We start from the raw sequence: 24,961 nt of genomic DNA, 5'->3' as shown, positions 1-24,961 counted from the left end.
CAGAACCTGGGTTTTCCCTGCCTCTCCCTCCCCTCCCTGCCTCCCCTGCCCGCATGGCTCGCAAGCAGGAGGTCACCGGCGGCTGGATGTGTCCATCTGTCTGCAGTGCCCAGGAGACAAGCACATGGGCACTGGAAGAGAGAGTAACCCGTATATAATTGGGGTGCGCGTGCACAGTGTAGCGGCTACGGTATCTGTGCAAAAGACGGGAGGCTGTCATGGGGAAGAAAAAGAAATGTGCTTTACAGGTCATCATGGAAGATGGTTGGTATCACTATGAGATCGTTTCAGTTTGGATGATGCCAAATACTTGAGAAAATGTCTCATGACTTTCCAAGCACATCATTTTGCATGTCTCAAAGATCATGCAATTTCGGTTTGCTCATGCAGGGAACTTTTGTCAATTTGCCAAACTAAAGTAAATATTAAGAGTGTCACTCCAGGAAAAGAATATAATGTATGAGCAATAAGGGACGTTCTGCCAAGCTCAGCTGGCACTTAAGGACTAGCTGTGTAAAGCATCGCGTGTGTAAATCCCAGCAACAAATGCAATTACTCTTTGTTCTTTGTCTTGCAGCCGGAATAGAGATTGATGGACAAGTCGAAAGTGACACAGAGAGTGAAGGTAACGTAGAGATTAAAAAATGTTGTCTTGTTTGAAATACAGGAGGTAATACCTGTCCTTTTTCTCTCTGGCTTGTGACTTGCTCTACAACAGGAACCATTTAATGAGCTACTTGTGAGCAAGCAGATTTTTCCCTTGAGGTCTGACTTATAATAGTGGTATGTAAACTACCATTCTTAAGCAGTCTGTCCCCTTTCATCCACGCTCCTAGAGTAGGAGGCTGTCGGAGCCCCTGTCCCTTGGCAGTCCTCCCTACTAAACCAGGCATGACAGTAAAGCATCACCCTGTGCGGGGCTGGGACTGCTTTGCACCGCACCGAGGTCCTGCTTGCCCTCCCTGTAATGCTTGCTTAAACCATAACACGCTGGTATCTTGATTAATCGTGACCACGAGAAGACAAAAATGAAAATGGATTGGAGGCAGACTGACAGCTGTTAGGAAATCAGAAAGAGCCGGTGACAGGATTAAAAACAGCTTTAACCCTGTGTTTTTAGTAAATAAAGAGAAATAGCTAAGGGGTAGGATTATAACACTAAATAGAGAGAGATAGCAAAGAGGTAAGATCATAATAGCACTGGATAGGTGATATGATTGTAGACGCCACTGCAAAATTGGCTCACGGCCATGTCTGTACGATCCATAAAATATGAGAAAGTAATTAGCAAATGACAGGGATTTTTTTTTTTTAATCATATCCACCTTTCCCATACAGGCAAACAAGGAAATAAGATAAAAATAACAAATGAATGCTCCACATTTAAGCTAATATTTGATAGTTTGCAAATTAAAACTCTGATAGTTGGCTGCCCAAAATGAACACTTTCCCAAAGAGAGTAGGTGGTCCTTTGACCTAGATCACTAACTGAAATTTAGCTGAGATGCACCATTCCATAGTAACTGAAACCTACCTAATGGCTCTGGAGAAATAAGTTGAAAGCTCCTTCTCATTCCCAGTGACAAGTGTGACAACCTCCACCTACTAATTTTTTACCACTAGCAAGCAAAAGCTATTTGCTGGTTACTAATTTCTAACTTTTCACCAAAACAAAAATGCAAATACTCAAATTCTTTTTGCTTCTATTTTCCTTGACTTTTAGGCTGCTCGTTTTTCACTCCGGATCCTACTCCAGCACAATTTCCTTCTTCCATTACAATGTCTCCAACCCTGGGGAAAATGCTAACATTACAATTTTTTTTTTTAACACTCTATTTTCATTAGTAAGAAATTTTGGAAAATTAGAAGTCAAAAGAATCTGAAAAACTTACTATTGATTTTAAGGTACTTGGTCGTAAAAGGGATGGAGGGGCTTGAGGTTTTTTTAATGGTTTTTTTTTCCCCTTTCCATAGTATTCTGCAATTAAATCATGCTCCATTTCAATCTTTCAAACTAGAAGCACTTCTGACTTCTGGACAAATTACTTTTTTATCTTGCAATGCCAATAAGAATGAAATGTGCATCAGGGGCTATCTGGTTTTTTTCTTCTCTGGATATACACCTTCCTATAGAAAAGAAAACTCAGAGAAACAAGACCTGGTGCTGCCTAAGCTGTGCCTTTTCTCTTTATAAATAGAAGACCTCCATCCCCAGCCTTGAAAAGTAAACAGCTTTCAAGGACTTTGCACCAACAAGCACACTACATACTATTTAACTGGCTGCACTTGCTGTTTCCTTTGCTCTGGTGTGTTTACAGGTCGGAAAGATATCTGTCTGTGGTCTCTGATGGATGGGCTTTTGCATTTGTAACTAATTTCCAATTTTCTTACGGTCACATATCAGCCACTGATGTGCTAAAATGAGTTGTACTGTCGTAAATGGGAGTTGCATAACCAAAATGTTGGACACGGTTCTTGGATGGGGCGTAACAACAAAGCCCACCAAGGTCAACGGGCATCTGCTCCTTGACTTCGTTAGGGTTTGCATCAGGCATCCTGGCTGCCTGCACTTTTCTGATGAATCCTTATTTTGCCAGCATGAAAAGCTAAGTGTTTCCCAAAGTAGATGTTTTTTATCCCTTGTAGATGATAAAGTAAAGAACAAGACACCTAAGAAACAGCCCCTCAGGGAAACCAGGAGAGCAAGCAGACTTGAAAGGAAAAAGCAGGAGAAAGACAAAGAAGAAGATGAGAGCAAAGAAGACAACAGTTGTAGTCAACAAAACAGAGCTTCTAGGAGAAAAATCTACCAAAGAAAAAACAGTGATGGAAAAGAAGAGGAAGGAAGCCGGCAGAGAGAGAGAGGCAAAAAGTCTCCTACCAAAGATCAAAAGGAGTCAGACAACAAAGAAAGTAAAACAAACAAGAAAGGAAAGGAGGGGGAGAACAAACAGAAGACAGACAGGAAAAACAGGTAATTAAACAATCCCTGAGTATGGTGCCTTGTGTCAGACTGGCAGCGGTATGGATGTGCCAGTGGCGTACGGGTCAGAACTGCAAACCCAATAGACTGTGAATAAGTCACTGCTCTCCCAAAAGAGGTGCAAGAGTGGAAAACAGTAGTGTAAAATGCCACACAACCAAACTGCTTCTAAGGTCTTCCGTCGTTATCATTTCTCAGCCAGGATCAGATCCGTGCATGTAGTGGAGTCCTAGCACCTACAGCTGGGCGTAGAAAAGCGCTCTTAAACAAGACCGCTTGCGCAACTCAGACCTGGGCACATTTTTTTTGTTGGTCTATGGAAACACTCAGGTTAAAATGGATCTCTCAGGTTTTCAAGTCTCTTTCTCTTCCAAATCTTGCTTGTCCCAACCCTCTGCTTCTCCCCTTGTTTTCCATTTCCTTCTGAAGGCGTGAAAAACATTTCTCCAGAGCGAGCTGTAGCCCTAGGCAGTGCTTCTATAGCTGAAGCGTGGCCCAAAGCACAATGTTGGGTGCATTATGGTGGGGCGCAATCGCCTCTTCATTATCCTGCGTTGGCATCGCACCAAGCCAGGGAATGGTGAGGCGCTGTGCCCACGTCAGAGTGGGATCCCCAAGGGCCAGTGGCACTGTGCCCACCCCAGGCAAGACCTTCCCTCTAACTCCTGCAAGTTTTTCTATTTTGTGCCCTTTATTTTGTGTCTTCCCCAGTACTTCTTCTGCTTCTTCCAACTCATCCGATGAGGAGTCACTGTCGGAGGAAGAGCTCGCGATGCTGATGGAGCAGGTGGAGCAAAAGAAAAAACTGATTTCCACCATGAGGAACAAGCCCTGGAGGATGGTGAAGAAGCTCTCGGTGCTCAGGTACCCATCACACCAGGAACCCATGCCCCTGCGGTCTTTGCTGACTGTCAGATGCGCTTTGCCTTTCCTAGAAATTGCCTATTTGCGGCCGTTACTCTAACACCTCGGTCTCAGAAAAAGTGACCAGCAGAGCCTGGCCAGCCTGTCTGGGTTTAAATGGTCAGAGTTAAAATGTGGAATTTGATTTTCAGCCTCTGTAACCAAAGAACGGGCAAGGTGCAAATCTGTTCAACTGATACCCACGGCCAGGTCATTCTACCCTTGTATTTAAAACCAAATGACTCACTACTGTCAGGCTACTTGTTAAAGCAAACTCTGTGCCCTGGTTTGCTTATTCATGCCCATTGTCAAACAGAAATCAAAGCGGCAAAGTGCCATGTTACTTCACACTTCCTGAGACAGTGCTGCTTGGAAAAAAATATTATTTGCAGAGGTTTATGGAGCAAAGATAATATTGCCACCTAATCCACGCTGAACGTGAGAACAACTCGGGCAGCTGCAAAGATCCCTTAGTGCAGGGCAATGGGGGGCAGCGGGGCAGGGTTCACCAGGACCGTTCCCAGGTCAAGGCAATGTTTCAAATCCCAGCTCTATTGGTTAAAAATCATTTCAAACCCCTTTCTACCAGGAGAGCTTTAAAAATAGCATTGAAAGGCACGCACAGTCCCACCGGGAGTGGTGATGTCCCCCCTCTGTCTTTGGCAAGAGGCTGCTCAGAGCTGCAGTGACCAGGCTGTGAAGGCTGGCAGTCATCGTGTGTCTCTGCTTCTCTCTTTTACACCCTGAAGGCCAAGACCGGCTCCATCTTTTATTAAAATCGGGAGCCCTGAATATTGCCAATTATTTCTAAAAATCTGGGTAAATATCTACGCAGGAAAACTATATTAAAACAGCTTTTCTATCTCACAGGCATGCTATAAGCTTGAGCTCATTACAAATAAAATCTTATGACCCCGAAAGTCCAAAGTTCTGCAAGAAAAGGAAGAAAGAAGCAAAGTGATATTATTTCTGACATATTTTCCCTTTGCTATAGGATCCTGGCTAAAATTCTGCCTAGGATCATGTTGAATAACACATCTCTATCCTTTCATCTTATCCCTGAACCATGGCAGTCCTTACCACCTGCTAATGAACCTAAACGAAATCGTTGCATTGCTTGTGCAGGGGTCTCCAGAAAGGCTCTCCGAGTGCTGTACATTCTTTAGGTATTTTGGCTGCACAGTCTCTACCCTGAGACAAGAAAGGATTAGCCCCATTGCACAGATGAGGGATATGAAACACAAAGAGAGTGAAAAAATATGTGCAAGACTTAGAAATCTCTCTTTAGGTTTGCAAATAAAGTTGCAGGTGATTTTCCCAAGGTTACGGGGCTGAACTAGGCAACTGTTTCTACCAAGTAGAAGTCCAACTTCCCCACAGGTTTAGGATTGCAAAGGATCTCCCAACTCCTTAAATTTAATCTCTTCTCATGCTGTATCAGCAACATCAATATATGACAATCTATTCACAAACTCAGCGTACTCTAACATCTAATAACATCTACCTAGGTTCATTTCTCTTTATTTCCTTTAGAAACCTATTCTAAAATTAATTGCAATCTGCAGCTTGATTGTACTCCTGACCAGTGTATGCTCATTTCTCTGGCACTGAGATTTTCCTGTTGGGCTAGTTGTACATCTCTGATATGGGGAGGTGTTCATGGAGGGAAATTCCGCATCCTCTTGGAATTTGTTTCACTAGAAAATGTTTGGGGTTTTTTTCTTGACCAATGGACCAAGAGTAAGAAATTATAGTAGGCATGCTGGCATGGGAGAGCTCTGGAGCAAGACGAACAGGCAGGCTTCTGGTCTACACCCAGGGAAAAGCAGGGAGCAAGATTTGGGACACATCTCTGCATGAGCACGAGCACTTTGGGGACCTGTTAGCTAGCCATGGATGGGCGTGTGAGCTCTGCACGGCAGAGCAAAACCACCATCAGATAGCAGCTGGCACCCCAGACACAGCACGGGGTGCGGAGAGCCCAAATCCCTGCCTTCACGTGGGGAGGGCAGCGTGGCTGCTTTCCCACCACTGCAGGCAGAGGTGAAAAGCTAAAGACCCCTTTGCTGTTTAAATAACGCGCTTGTTTGTTTTCTGATTAGGGAGGCACAAGCTTTTGTAGAGAAGTTTGAAGGAGCTCTGGGAAAAGGCAAGGGCAAAAAGTTGTACGCATATAAGATGATGATGGCAAAGGTAAGTGCTGCAACAATGTCAGGGAAAAGCCTGCGTACCTGGTTATCCATTCAGCCCATTTTTGGTAGGGTTTATTGACCCATATTTGGCAAAAGAAACACCAGGAAATCAGAATACAACTTCCTGCCCACATTCAAAAAAGGAGTAGCCAACTTCAAATCTATGATGATTACAGAAAGAACAGGGGGAAATTCCCCCCACCTGAATCTTGTTGAGACCTTCCCTGAAGCAAGGGAGGGTTTGCAGGAGCAGAGAAAAACATGGCCTTCTGGTTGCAGCCTCCAAAACTGTGGGACAAGGTACCCCTAAAGAGGAGAGAGGCCATGCCAAACTCTTGCACTGTCCCATGGACTCATGTAAAATTTCATCTTCCTCGTTAATGAGACAAGGAGAATGACGACTGTGTTGTAAGATTGAAGTTGGTAGCCAAGTTGCATGTTGTCATGGAGATTATACAGAGAAGTGAAAAACGGAGCCAGGCCTGAGATGATCAAATCAATGGGAGTTTAGCTGCTGGTCTGACGAAGGATTAAAGCTCAGTATTTTATCAAATTAAATTTTCTTTTAAATAGAGTTGGTTCTGCATCAATTCTTTCAATCCATGGGTAGGTCTGGATTTTCCACCCTTATATAATAAGGTAAACTCGTAGCACAACTGCAGCTTTTCAAAAGCCTGGAAAGGTTAAAATTCACATAATGAATGCAAACACTTGGGGGTGGGGGGCCTTTTAGATTGAATGTAGTTTCTGAAATAGTCCAAAAGATCAGACGCAGACCAGAGTTTTTGCCTTGGACTTTACACCCATTCCTAGCAGCGCTACCAAACCCTGACATTAGAAAGCCCTACAGCCTCCCTCTTCGCTCCTCTCTGTTCACAGCAACATTGTCTTGTTTCAGAAATGGGTGAAATTTAAGAGAGACTTCGACAATTTTAAAACCCAGTGCATACCCTGGGAGATGAAGATAAAAGAAGTGGAGAGTAAGTGGAAGTTGCTGCGCAGTGGCAGTGAGACATTTTGTAAGACAGCTTTGCCTTCATCCAAACAACTCTCCAGCTCCCTGGTCCCCAGTCTCCGCACGCCCCGGGCAATGATACCAACCCAGGAGCACGCACCCCAGGCAGCTCCAGGCTTTGCCATCTCCATCAGTGGTGGGGACTGTCAGGAGGGTCTTGGGCAACACGCTGGGGAGACCTGAGGGTAAAGGGGTCCGGGTCTCGCTAGGATAGTTTAGCCCTCCTAAACTCCTAACCACTAAGTGTCTTCTGGTTCAAGGTCACTTTGGCTCCTCAGTTGCTTCCTACTTCATATTTCTGCGGTGGATGTACGGAGTAAATCTTGTCCTTTTTGGGTTAATATTTGGACTGGTTATAATTCCAGAGGTAAGTGCTTAATTTTCCTTTCAGTAATATCTTGCCCATTGCTTAACACGAACGTGAGATTGATAGCACAAACAAGTATCTTATAACAGGCAGTGCTTTAGAAAAATTAAATGTATAAGTGTGATTATTTACAAAGAATAACTTACAAGGCTGTTACTGACACAGGAGCAAAAGTCAGATCGAAATTAGGAGACCTAAAATGCTATCAAAGATTCTGCCCATCCAGCAGCAAAAATGGGAGCTCAAAAACTAACTTGAGGCTATTTTTAGGACATTTTGACTAAAGTGAAAAAAATGATCTAGGAATCCTCTTAGGTACAAGCTCAGGTACGTAAGAGCTGTAAGAAAAGGACTGTGCTCTGAAACTGATTAAGAAAATCCTCATTACAGTATGGGACCTCCCCAAACATTTCCTTCACCTCTCTGCATTGCAAAAATCATAATACAGGTGGTGAAGTAGGATCGGTTTTTCCTACGTAATTACCAAGGACCAGGGCCACCAGCTGCAATGCAGTCCTCACTGGGTGTGTCGAGTCCAGTTTTGACAACGTGCAGTTGCATGAGCTTTAACAGACACAAGGATAAGGCGATGGTGGAAAACCCAGGTTTCTGCTGTTCAACTAACATTTGTTTGGGAAATATCCCTTTTCTGTACTTCTAATTCAGATGATTCACAAGGAAGAATTTTATTTTTAGTTTTTCTATTTCTCGCTGTTCTTGGAGAAGGAAAAGGATCTCATAGTCAACTTTATATGATCGTTTATTCAAGAATTCTTTAATGTAGCCATTACAGATCTGGCTAAATTACTCAGTGCAGTCTTTAAAGGCTGTGCAATCTGCAGACAATGGCATCTGCTCTGTTCAATGCAGATTTTTATGGAGCAAAAATGCAGCACAGAGTCTCTCCTGAGGACCGTGCTTTTGTTCTCCTTAATGTGGTTGTTCACATTATCGAAAATAAAAGCTCTGTTTCCTCCCAGGATGAAGAGACATAACCATTAGCACTGAACAATACAAATGTATTTTGTTAGCAACTATGCACATGGTAGAAGACTAAACAGATTTCGTCTTTAAAGTATGCATACTGTTACTCATTGCCTACTGAGCTGTTACGATATGGAGAGTAGCTGGGCAATAAACATTTAATCATAAATGATTTTGAAATTAATTAGATAGCCCTAAAAAATAAGTGATAGATGATATGCTAGGACCTTTCTAGGCTATGAATGCTAATGAGATATCTCGGTATGGACACCAGTCGGAGTCTACTTGTAGATATATTATTAACTCTCCATAGCCCTTGACGTTCTCTGTCCGGACCACAATAGCTGCTAGACTTGCTACAAGACCTGCTTTGCGTGGTGCTATCAGGAGAGACTGTGCCATGAAAACTGCTCTTTGCATCATTTTCTCAGATGCTTTTTTGCCCAAACCTAACTGCCCTTCACCTCACCCTGAGATCATTTGTCAATTAAAGACTATATAATACAAAATATATCGCAAGCTCAACCCAGTGCTCTTGACTTCTCTCAAAGGAGGAGTCCTGCATAAATAGATAAAGCTAATCCCTTTATTGCATTAGACCCATGAAGTTCAAGCAAAGAACTTCTTCCTAAAACTAAGGACATTTAAACTGGAGCCGTTCATTGAGAGATACAGTTCCTTGGCAAAATAGTTCCTGTACAATGGATGTTACCAGGGAAAGGGAAATCCTCTGGTTATCTGGGTGGAATTAAATATTTTAGACTGCTGCTCCAGTATTGAGAAATAATATATATATTAAAATCAACCAAAAGAGACTCATTAAGAAAAAAAAAACCTGCTAAAACCTGTACAATGTGTTACACTATACATGCATCACTGTTATTAACGTTCACCAGGTCCTGATGGGAATGCCATATGGGAGCATGCCGAGGAAAACCGTACCCCGGGCTGAACAAGCAACAGCTATGGATTTTTCAGTTCTTTGGGATTTTGAGGTAAGTACAGGAGCGTTAATCATAAGAGATCAGCTGAATACCTCCTACAACCCTTCAGAAGTTAGTGGTGCTACAGGGACAAATTTGTTCCAAGACACACTATCAAAGCACTTATTTCTTCCAGAATATGAAGACACCTGCTGCCATGAAGTCTTTGTGGATCTCTACTGATTTCTGGCCAAAACAGCATGTGCACATGCAGGCACCTGCATATATATGGATTTGAACCACTTCCATATACAAATGTGCTGGCTGGCGTATGTCATACGTGTGTGCGTATACACACAAAGACACACATGCATATATTTCTCAGTGTTGCAGAAACAAAGCAGATGCACTTTTATTCCAAAGGGGGCATATCACATCCCAACACAGCTGGCTAATGTATCTGTCTGGGGTTAATGAGGTGCAACAGGACAAAGTAAAATTCACTAAGGCCAGTCGAGTTATACAGTTCCACACTGAAGGAAGTCAAAGCAGATTTAGGAACCCCATGTACGTTTATCTACACAGTATTTTTATTCACAAAGCACAAGAAGCCAAAGTTATGTTTTTCTATGAGCATCAGTAGAAGCAGGTGACTATGCAAACTGCCCGGTGATGAGCTTGGTGCAACTCATTTAAAACATATTCACAGAGTTGACTCGTGAGCCCAGGCAAAAAAAAAAAGATCCTTTTTCAGAGGAAAAAACACCCAATAAATAAATTTCTACCATATTTTAAATCTACATAGAACAATCTATAGAAATCTACATGATCATCTCGCATTCACGATGTAGAATTTTATCCTGAAAAACACGAAAAATTTTGTACGCAGAAGAGCCGTTTTACTTCCAACCAGAAAGTCAGCCGGCACGCCGGTGAAACGTGAGAGCTACAATGACCCAGGCACCCAGAAGGAGAGTTCAAGCTGCGGACCCCCTTCGCAGGCAGGGACCACCTTGCCACAACACTGAACTCACTCATAGCCTTGGGAAGGGGATCGCTCCCCATGTCCCTGCCATCCCTGTTACCCTGAAATATTTATATGACCCTAAAGCTAGAACCAAAATTTAGGACTTGTACCCAAAGGGAAAGACCGAGTTTCCAGCTGCAATCTCGACTCAGACACACACACCCCCCGCCAGGTACTCTTTGCCTTTGAAGATTTAGGCCAAAGGGATTAAGTGTTTTTAGGAGACAGCCCAAAAAAGAAACAGATCTGTGCAGGGGGGTGAAGAGATTCTGCTGTGGCCAATACCTTGGGATCTGACTTTCAAAGCTGCTACTTCTGAAAATATTTTTTAAATGCTTGTTGGTGCTGGCCCACATAATACAAGTGTGGCGCCCAGTCTTTCTGTAATAAACCCCATCACAATTTCCTTAGCTAAAAAAACCCCCAACAACTACTTTAATGTAAACCAGATTATTTAAATTAATTTATTTATGAGGCTTCAAACACTGATGCATCCAGGAACCTGACAGGGCCAGACCTTCGTTCACCACCCATTTCTGCTGAGGATCCTTTTAGCTCTTGCTCTCCCAGCACTTTTATTTACTTGCCAGAATCAAAAATTCAGAGGTGAATTGGCAACACTTTGAATAACATTGCACTGAATAAAAAGCTCATTTGAGCATCACACTGTAAAAATATGAGAAACAGCATTTAAACTCATTCATCCACAAAAAAAAAAAAACAAACCCAAACAAAACTCCAAAATAAGAAAAAAAAACAAAACAAAACAACCCTGCAGGAGTGTTGCTGAACTGCAGCTGCTTATTTTGTCTGGGGGACAATAAACTCTATGCATATCAGTAAGGAAATTTGCTTTTAGATGAGGCCGTACCATTGCACGAAAGGCTGGCTACCATGATCCACCAGTCTCCTGCCGGTGGCTTGGTACATACATCTCCCTTCCCCTGCAGTCACCAAGGGCTCGATCCTCTGAACCCCTCTGCCATAGAGGTCCCCGTCCCATACCCGCTCCCTTGCTGTTTGACACCAGGGAGCACCCACGCAAGCTGGAGAAGCAATCTCCAGCTATGGGGCAACAGCACACACCTATACCCTCTGCAGCCAGATGATGTCAAATTAAGCCCTTCACAGAGGCTTGCCCTTTGAAAATGAATAGGTGCTTATTCCAGCGTGCTCCACAGGAGAGGTGCAATGGGGAAACATATTTCAGAGCAGGCATAAAATGAAGAGTCAATACTGTGATCCTGAAAAATACACTTCAAGAGAGAGAGAAGCCAGGGAAATGTATGCTTTGGCAACAAGGAGGTCACATCATGGATTTCCAGAAGAGTAGAAAGGAATAAATCTCACTTGGACACCAGACACCATGTCTCACAAATGGAGTTTAAAGAACATACTGGATGATGCGACCAGAGAAACTCATTTTTCAGTCCACACCATTTGATGAATCAAAAAGACAAAGGTTTGGGATTGCAACCTGAGAAAAAAAACCTCACTAGCACTTTCAGGGAACATCATCTTTATATTTTATGAGGCTTTTTTCATTACGTCTCCCCAGCACACATTATACAGAGCCCCAAGCAGCTGCGCTGTGGTGTGCCAGCCACGGGCTCACTGCATTTCCCCGAGAGGCTCAGCAACACGGGCAGAGACACATGCAAAGTCATCCCGTACCTGTGGCACTGCGCTTTGTGCAAGGCAAACACGCGGGTAATGTGGCAAACAGGGATACCAAAGTTTTGTATTAAGTTAGGAACGAAAAACCTGGCACTTTGGAGGAGCTTAGTCTAATTGATTAAATGAAAGCGGTCAAACACTGGAAGAGAGGCCCAGAAAGGTCGTGGGATCTCTGTCCTTGGAGATTTTCAAAACTCAGCTGGACATGGCCCCGAGCTACAGCACTTAATTTTGAAATTGGCTCTGCTTTGAGCAGGGGGCTTGACTAGATGACCTCCAGAGGTCCCTTCCCATGTAAATTACTCAGTGTCTCTAAACAAGATCCATTGCACAGCCTCTGCTACACACTTCAGGTTACGTGTCAATTTTGGTCTTTTCAAAAGCTTGATCAGAGGGGAGTTTGCTCAACTATCATGGCCAGACTGATTAAGTACACTTAATTTATGAGCTGAAAGACAACAGGCAAAAAATACAGAAGTACAATACACAAAGATACACATGAACTCGGAGAAGATATGACAGAAAAATAGGGAGAGATTGCTAACGCAGATTAGGAGATCTGCACACTGGTTGAATGCCCAACAGCTTGTACAGCAAAAAAAAAAAAAAAAATATCTACTTGAGACAACATAGTTGATATTGTGTCTGAGCTCTGCTTTGCACAGGGAAGTAATGCTTTGATTTTAGTCTTTAGCTATATTTGCTCTGCAGGTGGTAGCCAGTAAAAGGAACTAAATCTGCAGGGTACCAAGCATCAGCTGCCTCCTAGCTGAAAGAAAAAGTTTCATATCATGGTGGGAAGCCCCTTTGCTACAGCTTTTCTACAAGATCTGAGTGTTTGATACTGGCTTACAGAGGCATGTGGGCTACAGCCACAAAGAGCAATAAGGAGGTTTTTCTGGGAAGGATGAAACAGTGATGGATAAAAACTACATTTTAGTTTTGAGCCAGTATCCTCTGATAGGCTCTCCCTCTTCTTCCCGCTCTTAGGAGGATAAGTTCTTAGGAGGATGGCTTTCAAAATTGACAGGGCAGCAAACAGCCAAGAATGAGACACTAAAAATTTTTCCAAGTTGATTTCCCTTGTTTTAAATCTTCAGTTTTCACCAGAAACCTCTTCCCTGAAGAAGAAAAGCTGCACAGTTTACACAAAGGTTTATTTTTGCTTTTCTTTCAGGGCTACATCAAATACTCGGCGCTCTTTTACGGCTACTACAATAACCAGCGGACAATTGGTTGGTTAAAATACAGGCTACCAATGGCATATTTCATGGTTGGGGTCAGTGTATTCGGCTACAGCCTGATGGTTGTAATAAGATCGTAAGTACGGCTGGCATCGCCCTCTCTGCAAAATCCACCCAGCTGTGTCTTGCAGCTGGGATCCCCTCCGTGGTCATGGCTCACAGCTTGGTCCAGCCTTGGCCGGGCGGCTCGGGGAGCATGGGGTGAAGGGGGCTGCGTGCCTGCTGTGGTCACGCACTCGGACTCAGCATCCACCACCCCGGCTCTGGTGGGCTGGGTGGACCTGGGCAGTCCCCTGCCTCAGACATGGGCTCACGTGCATTATTTTGAACCCTCCCACCTCCTTCTCCAGCCCTCTTCTTTCTCCTCCTCATCTCTAAATCACTTTAATCCTTCTTCCAACATCACTACAGGGCTGTCAAACAGGTGGATTTTCTACACAAAGGAACATTTTATTTACAGTAAATGTCAAAGGCTCCTTTTCCCATCCTTTCATTGCAAAAAAAAACATTCCTGAATGCCAATGTGAGTCACACAGATGGTGCAAGGGGTATAGGAAAGAGCCAAATGCTACCAGACTGCTTTTGATGCATCCCCAAACCAATCAGTGCAGGTTTGGAGCAGGGCTCCAATCTCCGTGCCCCTCGTGCACTGTCCCTGGGCACCAGTGAGGCCCCCGCGGCATCCCCAGGGCACCGAGGATGCAGCCAAGGCACCTCTTGCTGCTGAGACAAAGCCAAAAATAAAACCCTCTGTCTCTCTCTAGAGGCCACACCATGCAAAAGTTATCCTTCCTTTGCAAGAAAGAATAAGCCCCCAGATTTGTGTAGCTCTCAAAACAGGCCCTTATTGCTGGGCAGCAGAAAGAGCCTCTTGAGCCTCTGGCTGGAGCGGGACACGGGGATTTGCTGTACATTTGCCATGAAATTGCAGCATCTGTTGTCTCGCCTTCCTTGAGGGACTGGTGCTAGGAACTCTAGTGGGAGTTACAGAAGGATTTCAGGGATCAAATAATAGCAAGGGAACAGCAGAAGCTATATCTGCTCCTATGCTGATTAACAAGAATAATCCTTTTTCTCTCCCTGCATGGTTTGCTGCAAGCTCTTTGGCTCCAGCATTGTGCATCTACTAAAATCTCACTAAAACTTTGTTGCAGTGGGTGTATTGGATGGCACTGGTGATTTCTGACTAAATTTAACTAACTAAAAGTAGCTATAATCTTATACTGTACCCTAGGCCCCAGAAGCACCATAAATAGACTTTCTTCACACACTAGCTGGTAGAAGCAATCCTTAACCTGCTTTAATCACCTGTGGTAGGTTTTTTCCACATTACTGTTTTTAATACAAGACCTGCAAAGCCCTGAAGACCCCTTTTGACTGTTCAGTCTTCCTTAAACCTAAAGTCCCACGGCACATGATAGACAGTCGCACCCAAACCCCAAGAACAGTCACTCCGCTCCTTCCTTATCCACCAGCAATCCCAAACCACCAGCACCACTTTGCAAAGCCGAAGGACACGGGTGGCTCTGTGAAACACTCCCTGACCTTGCCACCGCGCATGTCCTTGCACAGGATGGCACGCAATGCCAACGAAAGTACAGCAGACGGGGATGATGACAACTTCATTTTCAGCTGGAAAATGTTCACCAGCTGGGACTACCTCATTGGCAACCCAGAGACAGCAGACAACAAGTTTGCATCCATCACCACCAGCTTCAAGGTAACCCTAACCGGCATTTCTCTGTCTGCTTCTGGGGATGCTCCTAGTGCCTACCGCGGCAGAGGTTTAAGGGGAAATCTGGGTACCTGTACAGCATCTCTCCGTATGAACAGGGTATGGTGCTGAATCACAGCAGCTCCAGCTCATGTTCCATGAGTCACCCCAACAACCTTTTCAGGATCTGAAAAAAAATCTGGTTTATTTCAGAGCGTAATTTGCCCGCCACATTCCCCTGGGACTGTGGGGTGTTTGCTACTTGATGTCTTTCAGTCAAACCAGGATGCCCATATGAAGCTTTGTTTGAGCTTAACACAATTACAAAATTCAATATAGCCAGAATAGCATGGGATTACATTTCATAGGGTAGAAAACCATCCGATGTTGCCTTAGGCTCAGTGCTGCAAGATACACACTCCAATTCTGTGAGCATCCCTGTTTTTTCAGGAGTCTATCGTGGATGAGCAAGAAAGCAACAAGGACGAGAACATCCACCTGAGGAGGTTCCTGCGGGTTTTGGCCAACGTCCTCATCATATGCTGCTTGTGTGGGAGCGGCTACCTCATTTATTTTGTGGTGAAACGCTCCCAGACATTTTCCAAAATGCAAAATGTTGGGTGGTATGAAAGAAATGAGGTAAGCAAACTTTGCTTCCAGTTTTCTGCTGTGATAATTTGCCTTGGACATCAGCATAATCGTTGCCACAGCTTAAGGACAGCATCCAAGGCAGAGGAATTCCCTACCAGGGCCCAGAAGTCCCCTTCAGTACCTTTGTACTTGTTTTAGCTGGGAAGCACATTGGTCTCACTGAGAGTTTCTAGGGCAAATTAACAGCTCCTGCAAAGAAGGGAAACTACTCTTACAATAAATCACCATAAAATTCAATGTGCTTTCAGGACTTACATCACTGACCATTTTTTTAAAGCATCTACCTCAAATTGCATATTAATGCTTACAAATTCTGTTGTACTAGAAAGCTCTCTGGGTGTTAGAAATGTCCATGATCAGACATAAAACTAAACTCAGATCTTTATCATCCACCTTGAATAATGGGAATAAGATTTTACAACTTGCAGAAAAATTTCAGTTGTCAAAATTTTTCTGTGTCTGTTTTTGGAATGAGAAGTTCAAATCTTGAAGCTCTTGACACACATACAAAAAATTGTTTCAACCTATAGAAAGGCTTCATTTCAATGTACACTATATTATCATGTATTTATATATCAAAGCCAAATTAAATTCAAAGCCATGCATTTTCATAATTCCCTCAGAAAACATTAGCAAGACAGCACTTTTGCACAAAATGCTTTATTTCAGTGAACTTTTCCCAAAGAAAACAATCCTGTTAAAAAAAAAAAGTTTAATGTCTGAGACTTTCCTGGTGATAACTTGAGATCTGAATATATACTGTTCTGGGTGCTGTTCCCTCTCCTGGAAAAAAAGCACAAAAGAAAAAAAAAAAAAAAAAAAAGAGACCTGTGAGTCAGAGCCTGCCAGTGGCTGTACAGACACAGTCCTCTGCAGGCCAATGGGCACTGTAGGGCTGTAAAAAAAGATAGAGCCTGCAAGTCATGCCTGAGCTAACGCTGACTTGCCAATGACCTCACTGACCACAGTACAAGTTAGCATCTTGCACCACATAGAGGAACAAAACTACTGCTAGGACATCTTTTCTTGAGCTGCAAAACTGAGTCCTTGATGTGTTTCCATTCAAATCCGTAACTGCCTATTGCAAAAGCAAAGGTGCTGAATGTGGAAAATAAACATAAGCATTGACTAATTATCTTTACGCACACAAGCCAAGCCTTGAGCTTCCTCAGAAACTAAAATAAGAACCTTGGAGCTGATGCAAGCAGTACTGCGAGGGACTCGAGTAACCTAAATATTCATGAGTCTGGACTGACAAGGAACAAATTCTTCAGAGCTCATTCCTTTGAGATAACAGCAAAAATGTTCCCGCAAGAGCGACTGTGCAACCCAGCCCTGAAGTCTGATGCTGTGCTGCCTGCACGCTAAGCAAAGCCAGGACCTGAGCTCGCTTTGACTCTCTACCCTTTACAAATCAATCCTTCAGAAAGCTCCAACCAGTTGCTGGCAGCCCTCACTCTGCTCTAATATAGTCATCATTGTTACTGTTAGCAGTAATCTCGTTTTCCTCATGTGGCAGGTTGAAATTGTCATGTCCTTGCTGGGCATGTTTTGCCCTCCGCTGTTTGAAACCATTGCTGCACTAGAAAATTACCATCCCCGCATCGGGCTGAAATGGCAGCTGGGGCGGATCTTCGCCCTCTTCCTTGGGAACCTCTACACGTTTTTGTTGGCCTTGATGGATGACGTCAACGAAAAAGTAAGAGCTGAGCCAAAAAGCCACATTCACTAGCATTGTCCAGAGCCGAGGGCGAGTGCAGCCCATCCCTGCAGCCAGCAGAGACGATCACCCCCTTTGCAGCAGGCACTTCCCCCCTCCCCAATCCTCTCGAGCACTGGCTACAGTGCTCTGGGGAGAACCACAGCCCAGGGGGTTTCCAGAGAGTCTCCAGCTTCTCTTTACAGCCCTGAATTGTCTCCTATAATCATGGCATATTAGTATAATTCGATTTTTCTCTCCATCTGACACCATTTGCAATTTCTATTAACGCAGACCCCAAGGATATAGTTCATAATCCTTTTCCCCTGCCCTCCCCTCTTCAATAATATCCTGGTAGCGTGTTGCAGGCAGATAACTGCAGGAAAGGATAAACATCTAGCTGATCCACAGAAAAATGAGTCTGTCTGAAGCTGAGAAGAGTTGGAGGAATCAGGGCGGTTTGCTCTGCCCTGAAAAACGATGAAGAAAGTGAGGAAGGAGGACTGGGTGAAGGCTCCCTCTGCACACACTAACCTTGCAGGAGGTCTGGCTCCTCCATTCACAGGGAGCAGGCTGCTAGCTCCCCCAAAAGTCATAGTGGCCCAAGCTGCTTTCAGTCTGGAGGTGCTGCTGCTCTCCTGCTCCTGGCCAAAGGGAAGGAGTTTCTCTGCCATTTCCCTTTCCAGTGCCAGCACCACAACTCTGTTGTAAGCAAATGTTTGTATAATGGGTGGTAACTGGTAGGGAGGAGGGGGAAACCCAACACCTTGGGTGTCACCAAACGCATCCTTTGGGGCTCCCCATTTCCTGACGTTTTTGGCTGGGAGGTCTCTTCATTGCAGCTGGCTGAAGAGGATGTGGTGAAGAACATCACACGCTGGACGCTGCTTGGCCACCACAACTCATCTGCGGGGAATGGTAGCACCGTCACCCCTCCTCCCCTCGATCCTGCAGACGTGCCCAGGGGACCCTGCTGGGAGACAACTGTTGGCATCGTAAGAAATTCATTATGTAGTCTCTGGGCTAGTTTGGGGTGGGGTTTGTTGTTGTTGTTGATGTTTTTAGCGCTTCCAGGCTTGAAGTTTTCCTTGCAAATGGCATCTCTTTTCCCGACTCTCGCACAGCAGCACCAAGGCAGTATAAATCCTTGGCCACAGTTCTCAAGCTATGGTGGTGAAATTCCCAGCTGGACACACCCAGGGCATGCACAGCTCCGCGGCCCTTTCTGTGAAGAGCACAAAAGGCCGTGTAGTTTGCAGCCATGCCTGCATTGTCTTTTGGTTCAGATCATGACTGCACCTTTGAAGGAACCTGTCTTCTCCACTACTGCTGCGCTTCGATTCGCATTGCAAGAAGGCTTCGGAACACGTGGGTAAAACCCGACCAGAGGACATGCCCCGAGGGAACTCCTTACACATCCCAACCACTAACGCATCGTGAGGCCATGGGATGACAGCAGAATTAGGCAAAAATAACCTTCCTGAAACACATGCAGGGTGGCCTTCAAGCCCTCAGAGTTTCACCCCTCGAACCCACCCTGCAACCTTCCCACTTTGGGCAACTTTCTTCATTCACTGAGAAGTTCTGCAGCCAGACTATGCACAACTTAAAAACTAAAAGCAATTATTTATTGGCGGATATAGACAGCTAGGGCTTAACCAAGCTACAAGGCTGTGCGCTACTGTACACTCAACGGGTGTTCACTGGCCAAGAGGTTTTCAGTCAAGTGGGGAAAGACCAACCACCATCACTCCTTGGAAGGGGCTGATCCTCGGTGCAACTGAGCTGTCATCCTCCAAATCCTTGAGGTTTTTCTCCTCAGACTTTTAAACCTTTTCTTGTCAGTGTTTTTCCTTTTGAATCCTTGGGACACCAGCTATCCCCCATCCTACAAGTCTTACTTCTACCTGCAATTTTACCCATCTTGTCATGCACATCTCCCCTCTCTACACTTCCTCACAGCCCTTGTTTACAACTGAGCAATTTCCTGAGGAGTCCACATGAAAATTATGGAACCAAGCCATAGCAGAGCTATGCACAATCAAAATTACTCTCAGCGTATTTATGTTTTACACCAGCATTAGTGCAGCGTTAACATTCTGCTTACATTTTATGTGCTGCCACAACATATAGCGCGGTCAGTAACACTGGCAGCAGCTATCAGGGCTAATGGCTCTAACAGAGTTCCTGGTTCCCAAGCACAGAGGTGAAGCTTAGGCACCACCGAGCATTGGAAAACAGGCAGGGAGTTTGCTCATGAAATGCCTTTATGAGGGTTGCTGTCATATAAAGACAAATGGCTTAATAAAAAAATACAGTCCCGAATGCGCTACTGAAATTATAGTAGCTAAATGTTTTTTCCTTGTTTGAAATTGCAGGAGTTCGTAAGGCTCACTGTGTCCGATATCCTGGTGACCTACATAACCATCCTGGTGGGAGATTTCATCCGAGCTTGCTTCGTCAGATTTGTGAATTACTGTTGGTGCTGGGACCTAGAGGCTGGATTTGTAAGTCAATGTCCTATAGCTGAGAAAATAGAAGTAATGTAGGGCTATTTGGTCAAATGCTACAAACAGATTGGTTTTGAATTATTCCAGTGGTCCTCTGGTCTTGTCTGATAATTTAATTGGTGTAGGTAGTCTGTGCATCACTTCTCTGGATCAGTTAGTTTCACCCCAGAAAGAACCGTACAAAAATGCAGTTCTCTCTCCCACCTCAGGACTTTAAAACATAAAGTTGAGCTTAAAAAAAACCAAAAATTTACCTGATCATTTAGCTATTATAACCTCAAATCTTTGAGTCCTTCTATACCTCTTCTCAAAACCCCAGACCTTCCTGTTCATTGGCCACCCCGCAAGGCAGTAGCATGCTTTACTCACAGCATCGTCTTCTGATTGATGCTGGAAGCTGGTGTTGCTCCTGCTGCAGTGGAGCAAGGAGTGTTTCCTTCCTTTCTCCCACATGTGTAACGCACAACAGCGCTGGACTCTTTGGTATTCATAAAGGCCACATTACCAATCTCCTACATCTTTGGGAGATTCACATATTCACTGTATTACTCCATTGGTGCTCAAGTAGGGGTTGGTTTTGAGTTGGTTTTTTTGTTTGTGTTTTTTTTTTTTTTTTACTCATTCTGGCCCAGGAATGAAAAAGGAGTGAAAGATGGTTTGATAACAGCTATCTAACCCAACGTAGCCACGGGCACCAGCACAATTGCATACGTGTTTTTTCTAAGGCATATAGTGAATAAGTCTCTTGTTTAACCCAGTCTTCTCTCTCAGAAAGTACTCAAGGCAGAGGACAGCAGACACTGAAGTTGTCTCTGTTTTCATGGGAAAAAGAAGCCAATATAAACCTCTAGCTAAAGATTTGAAGCAGAAATGGACTGGATTAAAAAGAACAAAGAAAACAATGTTTGCACCCACCCCTTCTCAAAGCTGTGAGCAGTCAGCTAAGCAAGATTCTGACTAGGGTCCTTTCAAGTTTTCATCAAAAAAGACAAACATCTTAGACCTCAACTTTGTGAACTGCTGACAGTATTAAATGCATGCAAATTAGGTGAAAAACAGACATACTGCACAGGACATCTCAAACATATAAGCACATCACCCATCATTTCTTAGAACCATGTTTTCTGCATTGCAGTAAAATTAATTTTTTTCAAGAAAATGTAAAAGAAAAACTTTACACGTAGTCCAAGCTGCCAAAGGTCATCTGAGTTTTGTGTGCACAAAAGCGGATATATGTAGAAGAAACAGCAGGTTCATCATAGGCAAATCTATTTGAATAATAATTTATAAAATAACAAATACTGTCAATAGATTAGAGCAGCCTGTTCTGGACTTACCACCATTAGCACCCACATCAGACAGGTTGCTCCATATAAAGTAGTACTTTAACTACCGGCTGGTACAGTGCAAAATGCCACCAGATACCCATGAGGTCATATATTCCCGCATGTTTCTCTCCCTTTGCTCTCTGTTTCTGTTCTTCAGCAGCCAGCTGCTGCAAGACCTGACGACATGGATATATCTGGCGTATCACTTGCCCTCCAGCTCATCATTATCACCGTTTAAACGTTCAGTATTTTCCCAGGTTAGAACTGTAAGTGCATAGCCAGATGCACCAGCTGGAGTATAAAACTTAGTCCCATGCTATGGCTCCTTTGCTCGCAGCTGGCTTTATATTAGCAGGGAGAAGATATAAACACAGAGCAACTCTAAGCACATCCATATATCTTTCCAATTTTCAGCAAGCCAAGAGAGAAGCAGCAGCCCACAGCACAGTAGCTCCAATTTTGCTTTCACTGTGCTGCTGCTGGTCATTCAAGCAGTACGCACACAGCGGGAGCCCTCCCAGAAATCTCTTCGTATCAGCTTTAAATAAGCATCCTTATACCCAGCAGCAAACAATAGCGGGTACCTCTAGCAACAACAAACTCTCCTTTCTTTCCCCATGCAGCCATCCTATGCCGAGTTTGACATTAGCGGCAACGTTTTGGGTTTGGTCTTCAATCAGGGAATGATTTGGTAAGATATTTCCTCTTTTTGTTGTTTTTATTATTATTATTATTATTTAGAAAACCTGTCAGTGGAGTTCGAAATCTTCCAAATGAGCTAGAATAACCCTTGGGTTTTGGTTCCTCTGATTGTTTGGCTTTCTATGCTTGACTATAAAAGCGGAAATTTAAAAATGCCGGCTTACTTGTCCAAGAGGAGTAGCAGTGGCATAATTGCAGCAGAGAACAGTCTTGCAAACCCTGCCCCACTCTCACTTTCATAAGGTCATTTTTTTCCAGTGGTAAAAATGTGTTAAGATGGTTCACACACTGGGGGAGAAGATCAGAAAGGGTTTTGGGGGCACCACGAGCTTACGTGTCAATGCAAGGGTGGGCACGGAGCCAGCTGAGCAGCTCGGGCAGGAGGGGCATGTCCCAAAACTGCCCCAAGGGAGGGCAAACCGGGGCTGTTCTGCCCTGCTATGACAGCACGAGAAGCAATAGGCAACAGCACAGAGCACCCTCACTTCCTCTGGAAGTAAGGTTTCTTTTGCCACGGATTGACGATTTCTGCTTGTTCCCCTACTACAACATCTCTGCAGACTCAGGCAGGTCTCTCCCTGCTGGTTACGCTCGCCTGATATTTTCCAAGCTATCCCCAAGCAATTTTTATCACAAACTGACAAAAAAATCTTTTTTTTTTTTTTTTTTTACAAGCACTGAGGGGTCTGAGACCTCACTGGTCCTCAATGTATGATTGCTGTACCAGAACGTGGACACAGGCAGCTTCTCCTCTGGGAGAACGGTGGTAGCACAAGCCAGTCCGCTCTGTCTTTATTTGTGGATAAACTTGCCACCACATGAATGCTTTTTTTTTTTCCTTCTTCTGAAAACAAAAAACCCCTTGCAGTCTGTCAAAAAAAATATCACCTGTCCTTCTCCTTTCCTTTTCAGGATGGGATCCTTTTACGCACCAGGGCTCGTGGGTATAAATGTGCTGCGCTTATTAACCTCCATGTATTTTCAGTGCTGGGCTGTCATGAGTAGCAATGTCCCTCACGAGCGAGTCTTCAAAGCCTCCAAGTCCAATAATTTTTATATGGGACTTTTGCTGTTGATCCTGTTCCTCAGCCTCCTGCCTGTGGCTTACACCATCATGTCCCTGCCTCCCTCTTTTGACTGTGGACCGTTCAGGTACTAGCAAAACACCCGGAAACACCAGTTCTCTGCTCTGATACATGGAATTATTTTCATGAAGTTAGAAGGCCCAGACTCCAGCAGAGATGGTGGAATGCCTCCATTCTCTGTCTGGTTAAATCCTTAGCAATGTGAGGTAACGGGCTGTGCCCAGCTGTGGGCAATGCACGCCGATGAAAGCACCAGAGGACAGCAGGGGTGGGACAGCAGGGTGCAGCCCCCAGTAAAAAAAAGCAATGGGAGAACCCCTAATGCTCTCAGAAACATTTTGGGAGCAAAACAAGGGTCCAAAGCCTCCTTCTAAGACCTTCCATAGAGCCAAGGACTCCCACAGCACAAGATGTATTTTATGTGTTGAATTTTGTTGGAAAATAGCAGGAAATTGGTAAGTCTGACCCTGAAGAGTTGCAGCTTTTTTTTTTAAATACTTTTTTTTTAATTAGGACAGAATCAGCACTGCACAGAGCATTCAGTGGACCAGATTAACATGCCAATAAAGTCTAATTTGATTGAATAATGCCATTTCCTGGGCCCAAGTCTGACTCAGCAAGGAGCCAGCTTGGAACAAATTGTTCCTGTAGATGCATTGTTTTAGGTTATCCACTTGCTAATGGAGAGTGACAATAGAAAGCTAAAAGACTCGGGGAGAAGGCAAGAGACCAAAATTCCCTCAGTTCTATAACAAGGACAGGTGTCAACGAGCAATGTCAGGAGATCTGACAAGAAACTTGTTGCACAGACGCTATCATTTGGAGATGACTAATCTGCAATGTGCAAGAGCTATTTCAATTCCCAATCAACCCTTCAAAAGCCACTCAGCCTGATTCAGACCCTTGGCACACCCTCTCAATTCAACTGAAAGCTCAGCTCTCCTGGGCTTAAGGCAGTTGATGAAGTTGGGATATCATTTAGCCAAGTTTGTCTTTATTGACTCTCATCCTCAGGACAGTGTCCAACATCTTCCTGAGCAGAATCCTCCAAGATCCCAGGAGACAAGAAGCCAAAAATATGGAATAGTACTCGTAGGGTTGAATTCACAGACCCAGAGGTGCTGGGGAGAGATGATCAATTACGTAATCCAGCCTTTTACAGATTTGTTCTACTTTCCTACAGAATACTCTCATCTGTTTTATCAATCCAGTTTGAAATTACTCTTTCACTGAGTTCCTTATTAAGCAATAATCACAGCTTGCTATTTTTGTCATTACTTAGCAGCTCTTCACGTTGACTCATTATTTCAGAAAGCTGGAATTTGCATATGGAAAGTCATCTCTACCATGAAAAGGCCACATTCAACAAGATATTGATCAGAAATATATGGTTACTACAATCTGTAGGGTTTTTTACATTTCAGAGGGGTAAACAGAACTCCTAGAGGAGTCACATGTGGAAATAAATGTATTATCTCCAGGAGCAAGTTGGCCTAGCAGAGATTATTCTTATAATTAACGGGGAGCAGGTGGGGAATGGATGGACCAATAGATAATTTAAAATTAAGTCATTCCAGTAGAATTTTTTGTCAAAATCCTTGGTGGCCAACAGCAAGCTGATGCTTACTGAAATAGAGAGGAAACATACTACTTAGCATCATTAAAATAGGGGTTATTTTGTCCCTCCAGGAAATACCTACACTCCTTAACTGGCCTTTTTTCTTTCCAGTGGAAAGAAAAGGATGTATGAAGTCATTCAAGAGACCATCGAGCTCGATTTCCCACTTTTTGTTGCCAAGATCTTCAGCTATGTGGCAAATCCAGGACTGATCATACCTGCAATTCTGCTCATGGTGTAAGTTTTCCTTGCAATATCATGTGCCTGGCTGGGGGGAGGAGGTTGGGGAAAAAAATGCTGGGATGTTAGTGAGATCTGCATACAGCTTCTGCTGAGAAA

General features: G+C 44.0%; 1 protein-coding gene across 1 annotated transcript in view; it reads left to right on the top strand.

Moving 5' to 3' along the window:
* Nucleotides 1–218: 218 nt before the first annotated feature.
* Nucleotides 219–24,961, top strand: part of TMC2 (transmembrane channel like 2) — a 32,417-nt gene continuing 7,674 nt past the window's right edge. Inside the window, exons 1-17 of the mRNA XM_054816844.1 lie at nucleotides 219–264; nucleotides 578–625; nucleotides 2,647–2,974; nucleotides 3,695–3,847; nucleotides 5,989–6,079; nucleotides 6,977–7,058; nucleotides 7,354–7,460; nucleotides 9,341–9,439; nucleotides 13,249–13,391; nucleotides 14,888–15,035; nucleotides 15,480–15,668; nucleotides 17,200–17,379; nucleotides 18,222–18,374; nucleotides 19,758–19,886; nucleotides 21,841–21,908; nucleotides 22,832–23,071; nucleotides 24,734–24,859. Coding sequence (XP_054672819.1) covers nucleotides 219–264; nucleotides 578–625; nucleotides 2,647–2,974; nucleotides 3,695–3,847; nucleotides 5,989–6,079; nucleotides 6,977–7,058; nucleotides 7,354–7,460; nucleotides 9,341–9,439; nucleotides 13,249–13,391; nucleotides 14,888–15,035; nucleotides 15,480–15,668; nucleotides 17,200–17,379; nucleotides 18,222–18,374; nucleotides 19,758–19,886; nucleotides 21,841–21,908; nucleotides 22,832–23,071; nucleotides 24,734–24,859 — 2,330 coding nt within the window. The remainder of the gene's footprint in view (nucleotides 265–577; nucleotides 626–2,646; nucleotides 2,975–3,694; nucleotides 3,848–5,988; nucleotides 6,080–6,976; nucleotides 7,059–7,353; nucleotides 7,461–9,340; nucleotides 9,440–13,248; nucleotides 13,392–14,887; nucleotides 15,036–15,479; nucleotides 15,669–17,199; nucleotides 17,380–18,221; nucleotides 18,375–19,757; nucleotides 19,887–21,840; nucleotides 21,909–22,831; nucleotides 23,072–24,733; nucleotides 24,860–24,961) is intronic.

This window comes from Grus americana, chromosome 2 (assembly GCF_028858705.1).
Source record: "Grus americana isolate bGruAme1 chromosome 2, bGruAme1.mat, whole genome shotgun sequence".
In the NCBI taxonomy this organism is placed as follows: Eukaryota; Metazoa; Chordata; class Aves; order Gruiformes; family Gruidae; genus Grus; species Grus americana.
This window is presented reverse-complemented; position numbering and strand designations above follow the sequence as displayed.